The 17333-nt window shown below is 42.6% G+C and overlaps 1 protein-coding gene across 1 annotated transcript; it reads left to right on the forward strand.

The window, feature by feature from the left end:
- Positions 1 to 39: 39 nt before the first annotated feature.
- On the forward strand, positions 40 to 17317 carry LOC132195957 (nuclear pore complex protein Nup98-Nup96). Its single transcript, XM_059618282.1, has 21 exons — positions 40 to 373; positions 427 to 648; positions 705 to 905; positions 1038 to 1247; positions 1915 to 2049; positions 2102 to 2524; positions 3796 to 4355; positions 5464 to 5879; positions 6020 to 6129; positions 6184 to 6414; positions 6974 to 7227; positions 8591 to 8810; positions 11634 to 11747; positions 11805 to 12124; positions 12819 to 13325; positions 13645 to 14039; positions 15287 to 15442; positions 15496 to 15660; positions 16068 to 16165; positions 16338 to 16563; positions 16951 to 17317. The coding sequence occupies exons 1-21, from the start codon at positions 325 to 327 to the stop codon at positions 17099 to 17101; spliced, it is 5163 nt and encodes a 1720-aa protein (XP_059474265.1). The 5' UTR covers positions 40 to 324; the 3' UTR covers positions 17102 to 17317.
- The last annotated feature ends 16 nt before the right edge of the window (positions 17318 to 17333 follow it).

Consider the following 17333-nt stretch of genomic DNA (forward strand, 5'->3'; position numbering starts at 1 on the left):
TTTCCGCCGGTGCTGCTCTCTGTCGGCACTCGGCAGCGGTGGCAATCAGAAACTAGAAAAAAAATCTGTGTTGTGCGCGCCCTTGTTGTTTTGCGCAACGACGAATCTGCGGAATTCGGCCAAATTGATGCCAATTTTCTCGGCGACGAACGACAAACGGACTTTGGATCGTCGGCCGAGATCGTGGTGAGGCGTTCGCGGCATTCGGCTGCCGAAAAGTGAGCCGCCCGACGCCGACAACCAAGCGTCGCTTTCGGCACTCACGTGTTTTTGCCATTGTTGGCTCGGCGAACCAACTTTCGATTATTTGAGTTTAAGCTCGAGATGTTCAACAAACAAGCGTTCGGCTCGACGCCCTCGACCTCCACCTTCGGTACGAACAAAATTCACAGGTTTCGTCGCGAGAATTGAAATTGGAATTCGCAGGTGGATTCGGGACGGCGACGACGGCGACGACGCCCTTCGGCCAGTCGTTCAACAAACCGGCCACGGGGGCGCCGGGATTCCAGTCGACGGGGTTCGCCCCCGGCGGCGGCTCTCTTTTCGGGACCACCCCCGCCGCCACCAGCACCGGCCTCTTCGGGGCCTCGCAGCCCCAGCAGCCCGCCTTTGGCCAGCAGCAGTCCCAGCAACAGTCGGCCTTCTCAGGTTCGACCTTCCCTTTCTCCCCCAAGGGAGTATTTGACCTTTGACGTTTTATTCAGGGTTCAACTCAGGCGGCGGCTCGTCCCTCTTCGGCAGCACCGCCAGCACCAGCTTCGCGCAGCCCAAACCGACCTTCGGGGGCTTCGGGGCGCCGACCCAGTCCTCAGGGCTCTTCGGCAGCCAACCGGCGGTGTCCACGGCCACCTCGGGCTCCGCCATGTTCAGCGGCCAGACCTCGGCCGGCCTCTTCGGGAGCTCAGGTAAAAATGCAGAGAATTTTGTAATTGACCATAATTCAAATTTGAAAGTCTCAAGGTCAGATTGAAACATTTTTCCATTTGGATTGTAAAATAATCAGATAAGAATTGGAATGACTTTGCCTTTGTATCCAGGATTTGGGACGACAAACAGCAATGTGGTGGGGACGCCGATCAAGTTCAATCCCCTGGCGGGGACGGACACGATGGTCAAGAATAACCAAACCACCACGATCAGCACTCGGCACCAGTGCATCACGTGCATGAAGGAGTACGAGAACAAGTCGCTGGAGGAGCTGCGCATAGAGGACCTGCAGGCGGGCCGCAAGGGACCCCAGCAGGGAGGTCAGTTTCCTCTTTAATTTTAAAAAAAACCTCGACTTTGGCCTCAAGAATAATTATTTTATTAATCGAGTATTGGAGATTAAGAATAATTGCAAGAATGTCTCCTTTCATTTTCTCACGACATGGTTTTGACTGCAGTCGTTGGAATGGAAATGAGTTTCCTGCATTTTCCATCAAGTTCATGAAATTTCGATAATTAAATTAGATAAAAAAAAATATAGAATTGAATTACATAAAATCCTTAACAAAACTTAACAATTAATTTTAATTAATTAATTTAATAATTGTATGAAGTTATATTAAATTTTTGAAATAGAAAAAAAATTATTAATTATAATTTAAATAATTAAAAATTTAATTAACACTTCAATTTTTAAAAAATATCCTGAATTAGCTAAAGTTGGTGGGAAATAATAAACATTGACTTTAAGCTATTATTATTTAAAACTGAGTAAAAATTTCTGGTTGAAACGGTTCATTTTTTAAAAGTGATTTCCTTAATTTGTACTTTCCAATCTTTTCACCATTTGATTCAAAAATACTGCAATAATAGATTTGAAAAAATAATTATTTGTGTTTTTGAACTTTTTATTTTTCAAAATTTAAAGATATTAAGAAAATGTCTTCCGTTGAAATAAGTCCAATTTTATAATTTATTTTGTTTCAGCTGTCATGTTCGGAGGCACAGCCCAACCCCAGCAGTCATCCCTATTCGGGGCATCTCCCCTCGGCCAGCCTTCTACCTCATTTGGTGAAAACAAGTCTCTCTTCGGAGCCACGTCAACGGCCAACACCGGCCTTAGTAAACTTCCTCCATTTTCCAAAATGCAAACTGACTAAATTTCGTCCTTCAGGCAACTTTGGCAACGCCGCCCCTGCCTTCGGAGCGACCGGCCAAACCGGTTCTGGCCTGTTCGGGAAGCCGTCGGCCTTTGGGGCGCCGGCCTCTTCGGCCGCCACCGGCTTCTCCTTCTCCGGCAGCAACAACAACGCCGCCGCCAACAATCCGTTCGGAGGCGCCGCCGCCCAGAAGCCCTTCGGCGCCCCCGCCACCAACACCATGTTCGGCGCGCAGCCGACCTCCCTGTTCGGCGCCACCCCCACCACCAACACGGGCTTCAGCTCTTTCGGCGTCCAGCCCCAGCAACAACCCCAGCAGCAGATCGGCCTCTTCGGCCAGGCCAAGCCGGCGGCCACGCCCTTCGGCATGGCCGCCCCCCAGCCCACCTCACAGACGTCCTTCGGCTTTGGACAAAACACGGCTACAAACACCACCAGTGAGTCAAATTGATTGAAGTTGCCAAGGGTTTGTTCATGAAAAGTCAATAAGTCTTTGCATTGCTAAAGATGTGGTTTTCACATTTTTGTTTATTTTTTCAAAGTTCTCTAATACAAATGTTACTTTTTCAGGTTTTTCTTGAGGTTTAGCCTTGATAGAAAAAGCCATCCTAAGACTAGATGTTGAGGAAATTTAATTTTAGGATTTTTTCGGATATTTTTATATTTCGCAAGATTATGAACAATTTTCTTCTCATTGAGTGAAATTGTACACAGGAAAAAACATAAACCTTCATTTTATTTTATATTTTTTTTTTTACAATATGCAAGAATTAAAAGGTGATCTAGATCTATCTATTGTAAAGTAGTAATTTATGGCATAAAAAATCCACCTGATATTGAGGACTGTTGAAGTTAATTTAACATTGCACAATTGAATGAACTTGAAATCAGTTTCTTAAACATTATTTTTTTCTTTTCCCCTAATGTGCTTAGTAATTTTTTCAGAATTGTTTCTTAAATTTGGTTATAAATTAATGTGTTTATAAACTTTCTAATATCAATGATTGCCTTTGAATTTTGTTATTCTCTCGTCGCAAAAAGAAATTTTTCACTTCCCATTTACCTTCAATTCTTGTTTATGCCTAATTTATGTACTTTGAAGCGCCTGTAAAAGGCTTCATTTTTGTTTTAATAGCAATAATTTTGATTAAATCAAGGCACAATTTTATCTTCTTCTCAAAGCTCACACTTTGAATTACAGAAGAACGTTATTTCAACCTTTTGAATTTAATTATTTCAACAGAAGAAATAAACCATAAAGTTAATCCCATGATAAAAAAGTGCAACTTTTTATTAATTTTGTCAATTTTAACTATTTATTAGGAAACTTTTTTCTATTTTACAAGTTTCCATTTCATTTATGACTTTGTGAAGAATAAACAAAAATGATGCTTGAACATTAAAAGAAATATCTGGTGAAATTTAAATTGATTAAAGGACAATTCGACTCATGGGCCATATTTTCAAAATGTGCCTCTTTATTGATTAACTTAGAAAAGCATTGAATCATGTCAAAAATCAATGAAAACAGATCTTAATGTAAGGCTTAAGAAGTTTTTTTTTATTCTAAAAGTAATCACATGCAAACCTTAACTTCCTTTGAATTTTCTGGATTTTTTTTAAGTTTTGCATATATTTAGTTTTATTTTTCAACTAATTTATAAAATGAAATTCACCAATTTTTTATTACAATTTTGTCTGATTTCAGCCGGTCTGTTTGGAAACAAGCCTGCCCTGGGCACTGGACTCACCACTGGGTTCGGTGGCGCCACGAGCAGCCCCTTCGGCGCCAAGCCCCTCGGGACCAGCACGGCCCCCGCCTTTGGCACCTCCTTCCAGCAGCAGCCGGCCACCTCCCTCGGGGGCGGCTCCACCCTCTTCGGCCAGACCAAGCAGGCGGCGCCCACCTTCGGCTTCGGGGGGCAGCAGCAGCAGGGGGCCTTCGGCCTCAACGCCAATCCCTTCGGGGCCAAGCCGGCCGCCCCCACCAACCTCTTCGGCAACACCGCCTCCGGAGGCGGCCTCTTCGGCAACACGACCACCACCTCGAGCAACCTGTTCGGCAACACCGGCGCCTTCGGGGGCGGCTCGGGCCTCACCCTCGGCCAGACCCCCTCCTTCACCGCCAACAAGCCCTTCGGGGGCTTCGGCGGCGCCACCCTCGGGGGTCAGCAGGCCCAGGCGGCGCCACAGAGCCAGGCCGCCCACCAGAACATCATGAACCTCACCTCCTACCCCTACGGAGACCAACCCCTCTTCCGCAACCTGGTAAAATTTTTATCTGAAATTTTTGAAATTTTAACTTATTACATTTTTATGGCTTTTCATTATTATTATTGCAAAAAATTATACATTCTTTTACATTACATTTAGTTGCTAATTTTACCACTTTGAGGTAGTCCAACAAGGTCATGAATAAATTACCCTTTATCTCAAAATATCCGAGTTTCACGGGTAATTAGAATTTTTAAATATTTTAAACGTCTATCTCGGCTTCTTGTGGACGTAGAACCATAATATAGGTATGGTTGAATTTGTCTCGTTGCCCTCTACAGCATTGCTTTGAAACGCCAAATCGTAGGTCACTGGTCTAGGTCACTTCTGGTGATCTCATGACCTTCAACCTCAAATTTGAAAGCGATGCGGCACTTTTTTTCAAAATTCTGAGAATCAAATTTGTAGAAAGCAAAGTTTTAAACAATGCAAGAGAATAAGAAAAGTTGGACACCTCTTAGTTTTTTTAATTAAAAAATAAAACGAATCAAAAACGTTGCTTTCGGAGAACTGTGCGTGGAAAAATAACTTTGAAACTCTGTAAATTTTTATGTGTTAGAGATAGGTAAATTGTTCCACCGATAAAAAGGGTTAATTTTTGCACAACCTGTCCAACCATGTATCACACATACTGACCAGGTCGCAAAAGGTCATTGACCCTGGTGACCGGTGACCTTAAAATTATTTTTATTGCAAGTACGATATATGTTTGGAAACAACGCGTTAACAGGATCGTTTTAGTACCCGGAATTTTCTTGTAGCTCAATTAGGAACAGAGTTATTCACGTTCGAATGTTATTCCGATAAAAAAATCTTTATTATTTTTTAATTGAAAAACTGCAATTGTAATATTTAAAAAAAAAAAGCGGAATCCGGATGAACATTTCCGGTTCTGGAATTTTATTTTAGCTTCAAAGGAAACAGATTTATCAGTGATTTAGTATTTTGGAACCATCCACTTGAAGAATTAATAAAAAATTAATTTTTTAAGTAAATTTTGTAGCAATTGAGATTTTTATTATATTTCAAAGCTCTACGTTCTTTTTTTGGAAATTTCCAAATCAAAACTAACCGCTTGAATCTTGAATTTGTTTTTGACAAGGGGCCGGACAAGGTGGAGGAGTTGCGGCTGAAGGCGACGAACCCTGCGGCGCAGAAGGCGGCGATCGCGCAGTCGCCGTCGTTCAGCGTGTCTTCCAAGTCGTCACCGCGGCTGGCCGTGAAGCCGCCCTCGGCCACGCCGGCCAAGTCGTCGCTGTTTGAGGGGCTCGAGGGCAGCAGCCCCTTTTCGCCCTACAAGAGCCTGGCCGCGGCCATCACGCCCAAGAGCAGCATCAAACTGCTCAAGCTGCGCCCCGACCCCTCTAACCTCACCCCCGGCAACCAACCCTCACAGTCCACCCCTCTCAGGGCAGCCAGCAGCAAGTTCAGGGACATCCTGCCCGCGGCCACGCCCCCCTCTTCGACGCCCAGGGGCTCTGCCGGCAAAAGCGACAACGGAAACAAGGAGAACGAATTGTAAGATTGTCACATTTTTTTTTTTTTTATAATTTAAATTATTTCGTCAGGTTAATTTAAATGACAAGTTTTGAATGCAAATTTGCGCAACGACGAAAGAAAATTTTACTCATTTTTGCCCATTTCCCTGAAATTTTCAGGTCAGACGAACTGTCCGAAACGCTGGCAGACGTGAGGCCGGCCCGGAAGTTGGCCCTGGAAGAGAGTCAGGGTCCGCTGAACGCCACAGACGCGTCCATCTGCCTCTCAGGTACGTCCGAGCCACTTTTTCCGTCTGCACAAATGACAAAATTGCAATCCGCAGACATTAGCGAAGTGGGCGAGGAGGAGGCGCCGAGCGAGGAGCCGCACCCTGCCGGAATCGTGCTGAGGAGGGCCGGCTACTACACCATCCCCTCCCTGCACGAGTTGGCCAAGCTGTTCGAGGAGACGGGCGAGTGCAAGGTGCCCAGTTTCCTCGTCGGCCGCTCCAACTACGGCAACATCTTCTTCGACGAGCCCATGGACGTCGCCGGCCTCAACCTCGACGACATTGGTTCGCATTCAAAATTCATTTGCTCTCTTGAATTCTAGTTTAACATAATAACCTGTTTGAATAAAAGTTGGCAGGTTGATACAAATTATAAATTTAGAAAGATATTAAGAAATGATTGGCCTGTTAGGTTCAAATTTTCTGGTTCTAAAAAATGGTGGAAATTGTGACTATTGCCAGCATGATTGAATAGGAGTCATTTAAAAAAAATCAATAAGAGCCACCATTTTATATCCTAAGGCCTCCAAAAACAAGATTCGATGGATGAACATCTGCTTAAAGGCCACTATTTGTAAAAAAAACAAAAAAACAAACAAACGAATTGGCTTTCCCATTACTCACCTGATATCTTTTAAAATTTCCTTCCATTTTGGTCATTATTGTTGATCAAATGGTAAAAGAAAATGTAATTGTTTTACCTAAAGGGCGAAGAACATTTTGGTTTCCGAATGCTTGTTGTAGAAACGATAGAAGTTTAATTGTTAATGATTTTGTAGGCATCATTAAAGAATAGTACAAACAAATTTGATTTGAATGAAATTAATTGGTGCATTTGTTGCAGTTCACATCAGGCACCGCGAGGTGGTGGTTTATCCGAACGACGAGGAGAAACCGGCCCTGGGCCAGGGTCTGAACCGCAGGGCGCAGGTCACCCTGGACCGCATCTACCCTGTCAACAAGCAGACGAGAGCGCCCATCCGCGACCCCGAGACCATCCTCAACATGGACTACGACTCCACCCTGCGCAGGGCCTGCGTCCGCATGAAGGCGCGCTTCGTCGACTACCGCCCTGACAACGGCTCCTGGGTCTTCAAGGTCAAAACTTTACAATCTCCTTTTTTTCCAATTTAATGCAGATGCCGAGCATCTTTTTTTCATTTTTTACAAATAATATTGTCTGATTCTTTCTGTTTTCACATACCCCGCCCAAAGTTGAAGATATCGATATGAGATTTTCACCACTTCACTATCTTAGTTTGGAAGCGACTTTCCTAAATTTTTGACTAAAAATTTTCAAAATTGCGGGTTTTACGGGACATTTTGGAAAAACAAAAAACGTGATTATCTCAGCTTCTAGTGGTCGTAGAACAATTTTTCCGGGTACGGCTGAACTCGTCTTAGCAAGTTCTACAACTTTGCTGTTGAATGTAAAATTTTAGGTCAAAGGTCAAGGTCATTTTTGGTGACCTGAAATTTTCAAACTCAAATTTGGAAATGTGCTGCATGATGAAAATCATTTTTGAGATTGCCATTCGATTTATCATGAAATTTTACGTAATATATGTCAAAATTGCGATGGTGATATTTTTAGTTTAATTTAAATAAAAATAAGAATATTAAAAAACGTGGTTTTTCGCACCTCGGCAGGCAGTGTCAACAATATAATCGTGTGTAACTTTTGTTCTGATGATTTTAGGTACAAAGTGGTTATGACCAAAATTAATCTCCACGTCAAGACCAATCGATTGGTGTATATTTCGATGACCTTTGGTGACCTTCAGGTCAAAGGTCACCCAGGTTGGTGACCTGGGGTCACACGACCTAAATGTGTGATACGTACTTAGAAAGGTCTTGTCAAGAGAATAATTTTAGTCACAAAGTTTTTTAGTTTACGTCTACGACAAAGCGAGTAATCTCTAATTTCCAATAAATTTCACGCAAACTACTGCATTTAATTAGGAAAAATTATAATTTTTCGATTTTTCGTAGACGTAAACTAAAAAACTTTGTGACTAAAATTATCCTCTTGACAAGACCTTTCTAAGTACGTATCACACATTTAGGTCGTGTGACCCCAGGTCACCAACCTGGGTGACCTTTGACCTGAAGGTCACCAAAGGTCATCGACATATACACCAATCGAATATTCAATTTTTTTATTCTTTGATGATTGTTTAATTATGGAAATTTTCAAATATTTGACTTGCTTTTGTATATAATTCAATATTGAATTTTAAGACTTATTCAAACTTTGACAAAGTCCTTTATTAGATTCATTAACAGTTTAAACTAAAAATTATCATTATTTTTCTTTCTCAAAAGCAATAGACAAAAGCAATAAAATATGTAAATCTCCTCAGTTCCATTTAAAGATTTTATTTCAGTATTTATAGAGTTTGACTGATGGGAATAAAAAACCTGCAAATTCCAAACTTTAAACTGAACTTTTCTCGAGCAGGTGGACCACTTTTCCAAATACGGGTTGCCAGACGAGTCGGACGACGATGACGAGATGCTCGAGCCTGGCAAACCTGTGGCTCAGGCACCTCCGAAGCCCCCGGCAGTCCAACCTGCCCAGCAGCCCCCTGCAGCACCGCCCAAGCAGCACACCCTCTCAGATTCACATGTCCTTTTCAACACTTCCGTCAACATGACCAACCTCGAGACCATGGACGAAGGCAAGTCTTCCAAATTTGTTTAATTTTTATCACAATAGATTTGGACTGAACAGTTTAATTCATTTATCAATTTGTTCTGGAAATTCTCAAGTCATTTTTTGAAACCTGAAACATAAATAATAGAAGTTTTGGTTCCATCATTGCCAAAAGTTACTTAAGTTTTAACAACACATCTAAAATTTGAAGTTGATTTTGTGAGATATTGACGGTTATTAAATAATAAAAATGATAAATTATAAATTATTGCAAACACCAAGTTTTCTTCTGTTTCTCATTTAAAAAGCTTATTAATCAATGATTTATGAATTGGAAATGAAGAGATCGGGCTTTTCCTCGTTGCAGAAAAATTGTTTTTATTCAAAAACAAATGGCTCTACCAGTTTCGGTTACGGTCTGCGACCCTATTTCATGAGCAAGAAAAAATACAAAAAATCAGCAAATTGAAAAAACACCACATTTTAAATAAAAAATTAAATTCTTAAAAACTAACAAATTCAGGTACCAACCTATTTCATGAGCAAAACGCGCTGCTCGCTGACTAATACAAGAATGAGCTAGCTAAAGACAGATTGATTGGGGGAGGTGATCTTTATTGGGTGATTAGCGCGCGGCGCGGCCGACCACGGGGGCGCCGAATGACGTCGAGCACATTATGCGTTTTCGAGAAAAAGCTGTTTGCTTCCTCTCTCAAAAAGGACATCCACCTTTGATCGAATTGGTGGCTCCGTTGGCTTATTACATTATTACCGCATGCCATTGCCATTGCTTCCAGCACTTTTCTTTTTGATTGATTTTGTTCGAATTTAATAACCGTTGCATCTGACCAGGCAAAAGAATGGCCAAATTCAGTCGCGTGTTGAGCTATTTGAAAACCATTGCTGTCCGTCCCAATTGTGGCCGGATCAAAAGTTTTTGAAATTGCCCTTTTATGCTCGTCAAATCGGAAATAAACGTGTCTTTTTGTCTCCCCAATGTAAACTGAAGAGCAATCGGCGCATGGCACGCGGTATACACAATTACGCAGAGCAGGTTCACATTTGGGCTTTACATGCATTAAACATTTTCGCAGATTTGAAGAGTTTGAGAAAGCAACTCGCACTCTGGCAACTTCTTGGCTGATGGCCCTGATTTTCTCTGATTTTCCTTTAAAATAAGAAATGACCATTGTGGTTGAAAATTGTTCGGGGGCTTTGGGTGTTGGAGGATTTTTTGCTTTATTGTGTGCTTTGTTGATAAAATTTACGGGGTAACAATTTTGACGAAGAATTTTGTAAATGTTGGAAATTTCTTCTTTCAAAGAAATTTCCCCTGAGCAATAACTGTATGCTCTTTTAAACATTGAGAGAGCAACAGAGAACTTGGTTGAGAAAGAGTGATTTGATTCAAAGTGGAGGGTTGAGTTGGTCGAGGTGGGCTTGCGGTAAACTGAAATTGCAATTTTTTCACCATCTTTTTTTAAAAGTAGGTCAAGAAATGGGATTTGGTCATCCTTTTCAAACTCACAAGTTAATTGAATTGAGGGGTGGATTGAGTTGCAAGAATCTAAAAAATTTTCGATTGGGAAAATTCTTTTTCTATAAATTATGAAATAATCATCTACGTATCGGAAAAACAAACGGGGGGATTGTTTGAATATTTTGAGACAAATTTCGTCAAAGTTTTGCATGAAAATTTCGGACAGTACTGGGGACAAAGATGAACCCATGGCCAAACCTGATTTTTGTTTGTAGAATTTATCTTTAAATTGGAAGAAGGTGGAGTTGATACTAAATTCAATTAATTCCAAAAGTGAGCTAATTGGGAGGTAGGTTCTATCAATTAGAGTTTAGTCATTTTCAAGTTTTTTTCTCAAAATAATTAAAAGATCATTTGTTGGGATTGAAGTGAAAAGGCTTTTTACATCGAAGCTACAAAATTGGTCAAATTTTGAAAGTTTGAAATTTTTGATTGTTGGGAGAATTTGATCTGCGTTCTTAATGCTAATTGTTGACTTATCGGTTAAAGGTTTCAAAATGTCGGCCAGGTAGCGGGCGAGCGGCTGGAAAGCGGACCCCACGGTGCTCACGATGGGCCTCAGCGGTGCATCCTCCTTGTGTACCTTCGGAAGGCCGTAGATGTGCGGCGTCTTGTAGGCGTTCTGCGACGCGCCGGGGTGGCTCGGGTCAGGTGTGATGGCTGCTTTCTCTTTTGGGTGCAGAGAGGTGCCTTGGAGGATGGCTTGCAGCTTCTTTTCGTACTCTCTTGTTGGATCGCCGGCCAACTCCTCGTACTCGCCACCTGCGAGTAGCTGCTCCATCTTCGAGTCGTAGTCGGCGGTGTCGAGTAGGACGACGGCGCCGCCCTTGTCGGCCTTGACGACCTTGAGCTCTTTGTTGTTCTTGAGGTCACGGAGTCCCTGGGCTTCGGCTTTGGTGATATTAGGCCGAAATTTGTGTTCTTTTTTGAGCTCGGCGGCAATTTTTTGTTTCCACTCGGCGGCTTTTTCAGGGGCAAACTTGGCCACCACTTTGGATGCGGCTTCGATCGGGGTGATGAATTTAAAATGTGGTGTTTTTTCAATTTGCTGATTTTTTGTATTTTTTCTTGCTCATGAAATAGGGTCGCAGACCGTGACCGAAACTGGTAGAGCCATTTGTTTTTGAATAAAAACAATTTTTCTGCAACGAGGAAAAGCCCGATCTCTTCATTTCCATGATCATCTCCTCGAGTGTCAACTTCTTCAAACAGATTTATGAATTAATTGAAAAAATAATCTGAAAGCAATTTATTTAATCTTGTGTTGAAACTTTTGAATAACAAAATTTCCATATTATTTATCTACAGATTATCTTGAGATTTTGTCTCCGAACGAGCAAATGCCGCGCCTGACCGGAATGGACACAAGCAAAATCCGCCTGATGAAGGCGTCCCTGTTTGAGAACGAAGACTCGGTTTACGGTATGTTTCTCTTTGCCAATTGAAATCGCAATTCTCTGATTCGTTCGAATGGCGCAGGCGACGAGAAGATGGTCGAGGACGAGTTTCATTTCGAGAAACCCGCGTCGCCGAGTTTCGCGGCGGAGGAGTTGGAGGTGGCCCTCCCGGAGAGGGAGGCGCGACCCAGCCGGCCCCACCAGCGACCCACCATCGTCACCCCCAGGGCGATGCCCTTCCCCCCGAAACTGCCCACAAACATGGAGGGTTGCGCGGCCGACTCGGCTCTGTTCCATGGCCGGTGCGCACAGACCAGCTGGACGTCCGGCGGCGCCCTCGTCGCCACCCACGACCAACTCGTCTCCCTCACCTGCCCCTACCTCGCCAGCAACACCAACAAGGTTCGCAACTAGCTTTCCACCTTCCAAATCTTTGTTTATTTGGAGCCAATATTGAAAGTTTGCCGAAGTCAAATGTCTTTTTTGTTGAACCTTCAACCATGGACCATTTATTTGCTAATGAATTGCATTGAAATAGTCAATCCTCTAATTGAGAACACAAAAGATGTCATCATCAGATAATTGTTCACCATTTTCATGAGAATTTTTGGAATTTTCATCCAAAGACAGAAATACAATTTGAATCGATCCATCATTTTTTTTTGTTACATTTTGAATGAAATAAAATGAAGCTCATTTCTAAATCCAAATTTATCTTCAATTAGTATTTTGAAATTTTGATCCGTGGTTTTCAAATTTGAGGATTTCAGTCTCAAAAGTAATCCCCTGGCCTACGATTTTGCACTCAAGAGCATTGTAGGAGTTTCCTTTTTTTAACATTTTAGTTATGTTAGATTCTTTTTTGGGCACTTAAATGTTTAACAAAAGCTTTTAGCCAAAGCATAGAAAAATTTGATTGGAAATTTTATTTTGCCTATAATATTCTTCATAGGAATGGGACCTGAGTTCAGTAAAACTTTAAATTTTGCAACTTAATTGTATTTGAGATTTTTATTTTTACGAAATATTGAAAAATTCTCTATTGCGAATTAATTTTGTTTTAATTCAAAACAATTTCGTGATTTTGTCTTTGCAGGCGCTGGTGGAGGAGCAGCTTTTGGTGCAGCTGCAGTTGTCGCGTTGCGAGGCTGCAGAGGGGGAGGAGAAGGGGTGGGAGGTGCCTCGGTGGAGTCCGCGCGAGGGCGGCGACCTGCTGGTGGCGCACAGCACGTGGGCGAGGGGCCGGAGGGGGGCGGGGGGCCGCAAGGAGCGCATGGTGCGGCAGGTGCTGCTGCTGTGCCACACCCTGTGGGGCGACTCGGCCCCCCAGGGGACCTCCGAGGGGGCCCCGACGAGGGCCCTGGAGGCGCACGCGCGGCGCAAGGGCGTGTGCGAGTGGCTGGAGGGGGTGGTGCGCGAGGAGGAGGCCGCCGAGCCATCCCTCCCGACGCACACCCCCGAGCACGCCCTGCTCGCCACCCTGGCCCAGGGCAGGCTGCTCGAGGCCGTCCAGGCCTGTCAGCGCGTCGGCGACCACTACCTGGCCCTCACCGTCGCCTCCTCCGGCGCCAGTCCCTACCCCAGGCACATGGTCCTGACTCAGGTAACTTTTATTTTCCTCAAAAATGAAAATTATTATTACCAGATAAAATTTTGCTCAACGATTTTAAATGGAAATCCATAAAATTGACTGATTTTCTATGTTCAAAGTTTCATTCTACAATTTTGGAATGATCGGAAAATGCTTTTTTTTAATTCATTTGAATATTTCTTTGTATTTTCTTGTGTTTTTAAAATTGTGTGTGTGTTTTTTTTTTTTAAGAATTCTCTTCAATGATGTGGCGTTTTTGAATTTTAATTGAAATCTGAAAATAATTAGCTGAAAGTTGTTGTAATTGTTGTTGCTTTGTTGTTGGTTTCAGCTGGAGGAGTGGGTGTCCGTGGGCGCATCGCACCTGGTGAACGGAGAGCGCCTGCGCGCCTGGCTGCTGTGCGGCGCGGGGGCTGCGTCGCTGGTGCGGGAGGAAGGGGAGGGCGCGTTGAACGCTTTGGAGGGGTTGCCGTGGTGGGCGTGCCTGGCTGCGCACGCGTGGTTCCTCGGCAGCCCCGCGGCCAGCGTGCCCGACGTGCTGGCCAAGTACGAGGCGGCCGTCGACGCCCGCCTGGCCGCCGCCCCCCTCCCCCCTGACGGCGCCCACCCCCACCGCGACCTTCGCTTCCACCTGCTCAAGCTCTTCGCGCAACGCACCTACCCCCTGGAGCCCCTTCTCGCCGTCGAAACGCACTTCCCCGACGCGCCCCTCGACTTCTCACTCAGGTTCATATAAAAGTTTCACCTTTCCGAAGGGTGGTTTTTACCTTAAGCATGAAATTTTGGCAACGGTCGGCTCTGATTTAGATCACATTTGGCTTAGGGGTCTGGAAAATAAAGGAATTTTCTTTAAATTTTAGTAAATCAGTGTTTTAAACAAGTCAATGATTCAAGAAATTATTGATTTTATTAGGAGAATATTTAAAAAACGACACTTCTCTTGAGTATAATAGGGCGTTTTAGTATATTTTTAGTTCACTTCTGACCAAATACCTGAAATATTAGTCGCCTATTTTTGGTAATCTCTAATTTGTTCAATAATAGTTTTTTAAAATCAAGAGTTTTCAGCTCTTGGACAAGATAAATGTTGGAATAGTCCAACTAGGGAGTTAATCACCCTAAAACTTCGTTATAGTGATCAAGGTCATTAGTTAAAGTGGAAGGTCACCTTTTTTAAACCTGAAATATTTAATTTTCCCTCTCAACTGAATGATTTTGATTCTCCTTAGTAAAAAGTTGCTCTTTAGTTGGTATTAAACAAAATTTCTTAAAATTGTCTTCTTTTTCCTGTTTTTTAGTTCATCAGGGTCAAAGGTTAAGAAATGTTCAGGCGTCCCAAGCTATTGTGTTGTGCAAAATTCACAAAAGTTAAATGTTAAACAAAATTTCAGGTACCAAAATGTTCCTACACTGGTGTCCCCTTCCAAATCCATGTGTATCGAAATAGGTACAATAAAGTCACCAGGGTCAGTGACCTTTTACCTTTTTCAGACTTGGTCACCGAGTGTTGTATATGACTTGATAGTCATTCAACTTTTAGTGATAATACCGGATAATACACAAACTTGAGAATAGTTTATTTGGCTTAAATTAAATTGTTCTGAAAAATTTATCAAAAACCACGTTTTTTACCCTTTCACGCTGAATATTATGTGGAAAATGGATTAATTAAACCAAGACAATTTGTGAAATGTTGCTCATAATTAAGCAGAGAACCTGAAGGCTATGATGAATAGGAAATATTTCATTTACTGGCTACTTTGACACGTGACCTTGTTCTTCGACTTATATGACCAAGGTCACTATATCAATCTTTAAAAAATTCATTATTTTCTGAAACAATTTTGATTATAAAATTAGAAAATTATGATACATTTTAAAAGCCACCTTTGAAATTTCCTCCAAGTCGCTCTGTTTGGAAACTAGACTAAGATTTAATGTGATAAAATTCAAAAAATTGTGTTTGTCCACAGCTGGTTGTTGATGGGGCTGCTGGAGTCGCTGCACTACACGCACGTGAGCTCGCACTGCTCGCAGAACCTGCACCTGCTGTTTGCCGAGCAGCTCGAGGCCGTCGGCCTGTGGCACTGGGCCGTCTTCGTCCTGCAGCACCTCGCCAGTCCCGCCGCGTAAGTCATTCTTTTAATCGATCGAAACTTGCAACCTGAGACTCGACTCGCAGGAGGTCAAGCGCCGTCGAGAAGGTCATCGTGCGCCACGTGGTGCCTGACCCGACCTGCCCCCCGAAGACCCTGACCCAGCGCGAGCTCTTCCTCGTCGACAAGCTCGGCATTCCCGCCAAAATCATCTACAGCGCCAAGGCCACCCACTGCAAAGGCTCAAACAGGTATTTATTGCTCACATTTCAGGCCAGGGGGCAACATTTAATTTGTTTAATCCTCAATGTAAAAAAAAACGACAGTTTCATGAATGAGGCTGTAAAATGTAAAATCCTGGAGGGTTAATTCGAGGTTAAACTTTTCCCGCCAAAGGAAGTTATTGCTGATTGTAAAATCACTAAAGGTTTAAGCAGTCAAACATTAATGTTGAATCCCTTCATAAGTTTAAACGTTTTGGCGCCAAAACTCAAAACGTGATTTTAAAGCTGAAGGGTGAAAATTTTTCAAAATAATTTTCCATATTGGTCATGAATTTTGGCTTTCTTTAACATTCGTCAATAAAAAAAAAAAAAAAAAAAAAAATAGCTGATGACCCTCTTTAAGGAATTAAATTTCGTGATGTTTCAATTCTCAGGCACGTCGATTTGGCGTTTTACCATTTGTACGCTGAGGAGTGGAACGAGTGCTACCAGACAGTGATTTCCCACCTGGCTGCAGACGCCGTCATCAATGGTATAAATTTATTTCATTTTGTTAAAACTTTTTTATTAACAATATAAGAAGTTTGGAGTTGAAAGTCACTCAATTGCCATATCTCATCTCTCATCGTTTTAGAGTTGATTTGAAGACTTTTAAGCCGTTTTTTAGATACAATTTTGAATTTTTTTTTTTATTTTTCTTCCAGACGAGTGGCGCGAAGTGCGCGAGTTGCTGCGGGAGTTGCAGGCGCACTCGCACGAGATCGACGAGTGGCACGACCAGGGCCAGGTCGTGTTGACCTTCCTGACCCTGAGCGACGAGTTGGCCTCGCTGCGGTTCTCGTCCGAGGGCCGGGTGGGGGGCGTGGCCCCCAGGGTGGCCGCCCTGCACAACCACCTGCGCCTCATGCCCTGCGCCTCCCCCAAGCACAGGTATTTTTTCTTTAATTCTTCATTTTGAGGAAAACTGAAATTCTTCTTTGCGAATTTAACAAATCAATTTTATATTTGATTATTTTTCTAAAGTTCGATAATACCAGGAATTACATAAATTCTAATTTTTTTTTTTCTAAAGTCGCTTTAAAAATTATTTTAATTAAGAAAGAAATTCTGGTGACCATTTAAAAGTCTAAAAAATTATTTTCACATTGAGCTACCTTTTTTGACAAGTATTTTTTACACTTGGAAATTATTATTTATTAAAGTTTCCGTAACGATTAAAATATACGTAAAGTGAATATTTGTTAATAAAATCTTGTGATAAAACTCGCCAATCATTTTAAGTTTAATATTGATAATTTTTTCCTACTTTGAATGCAGGCTGTGCCGGTCCGAGATGGCGTTGAAACTGCAGGAGTTGCTGCGCGCCCTCGTCCCTCCCTCGGACCAGCCCCGGCTCAACGACCTGGACCAGGCGATGAAGCAGTTTGTGCTCCGCAACGACGACCCTCCCTCCGCAGCCGCAAACTGACTCGCCTCTCTCCTTCAAAGTGAATCCAAGTCGGGACAGTTTTTCGGAGGCAAAAGTGAAAAGACGAATATTAAATTTAAATAATAAAAAGATTCCATTGAAAATGTATTTTTGTAAGAAAGAAAGAAATTTGTTCCTTGTATTATTCTGTGCGCCGAGGTCTGTGTCACCTGCGGTTAATTTCCAGTTAAATAAAACAATCCATTACTCTTTGAATTTGGCTTTTCTCATC

The sequence above is a fragment of the Neocloeon triangulifer genome, unplaced genomic scaffold, assembly GCF_031216515.1.
Source record: "Neocloeon triangulifer isolate White Clay Creek 2 clone unplaced genomic scaffold, ASM3121651v1 ptg000011l, whole genome shotgun sequence".
Lineage (NCBI taxonomy): Eukaryota > Metazoa > Arthropoda > Insecta > Ephemeroptera > Baetidae > Neocloeon > Neocloeon triangulifer.

Coding starts and splice junctions, on each gene's coding strand:
- LOC132195957 (XM_059618282.1), top strand. CDS start 325: ATGTTCAACAAACAAGCGTTCGGCTCGACGCCCTCGACCTCCACCTTC. Junction 6,415..6,973: donor CCTCAACCTCGACGACATTG/GTTCGCATTCAA, acceptor CATTTGTTGCAG/TTCACATCAGGCACCGCGAG. Junction 8,811..11,633: donor CCTCGAGACCATGGACGAAG/GCAAGTCTTCCA, acceptor ATTTATCTACAG/ATTATCTTGAGATTTTGTCT.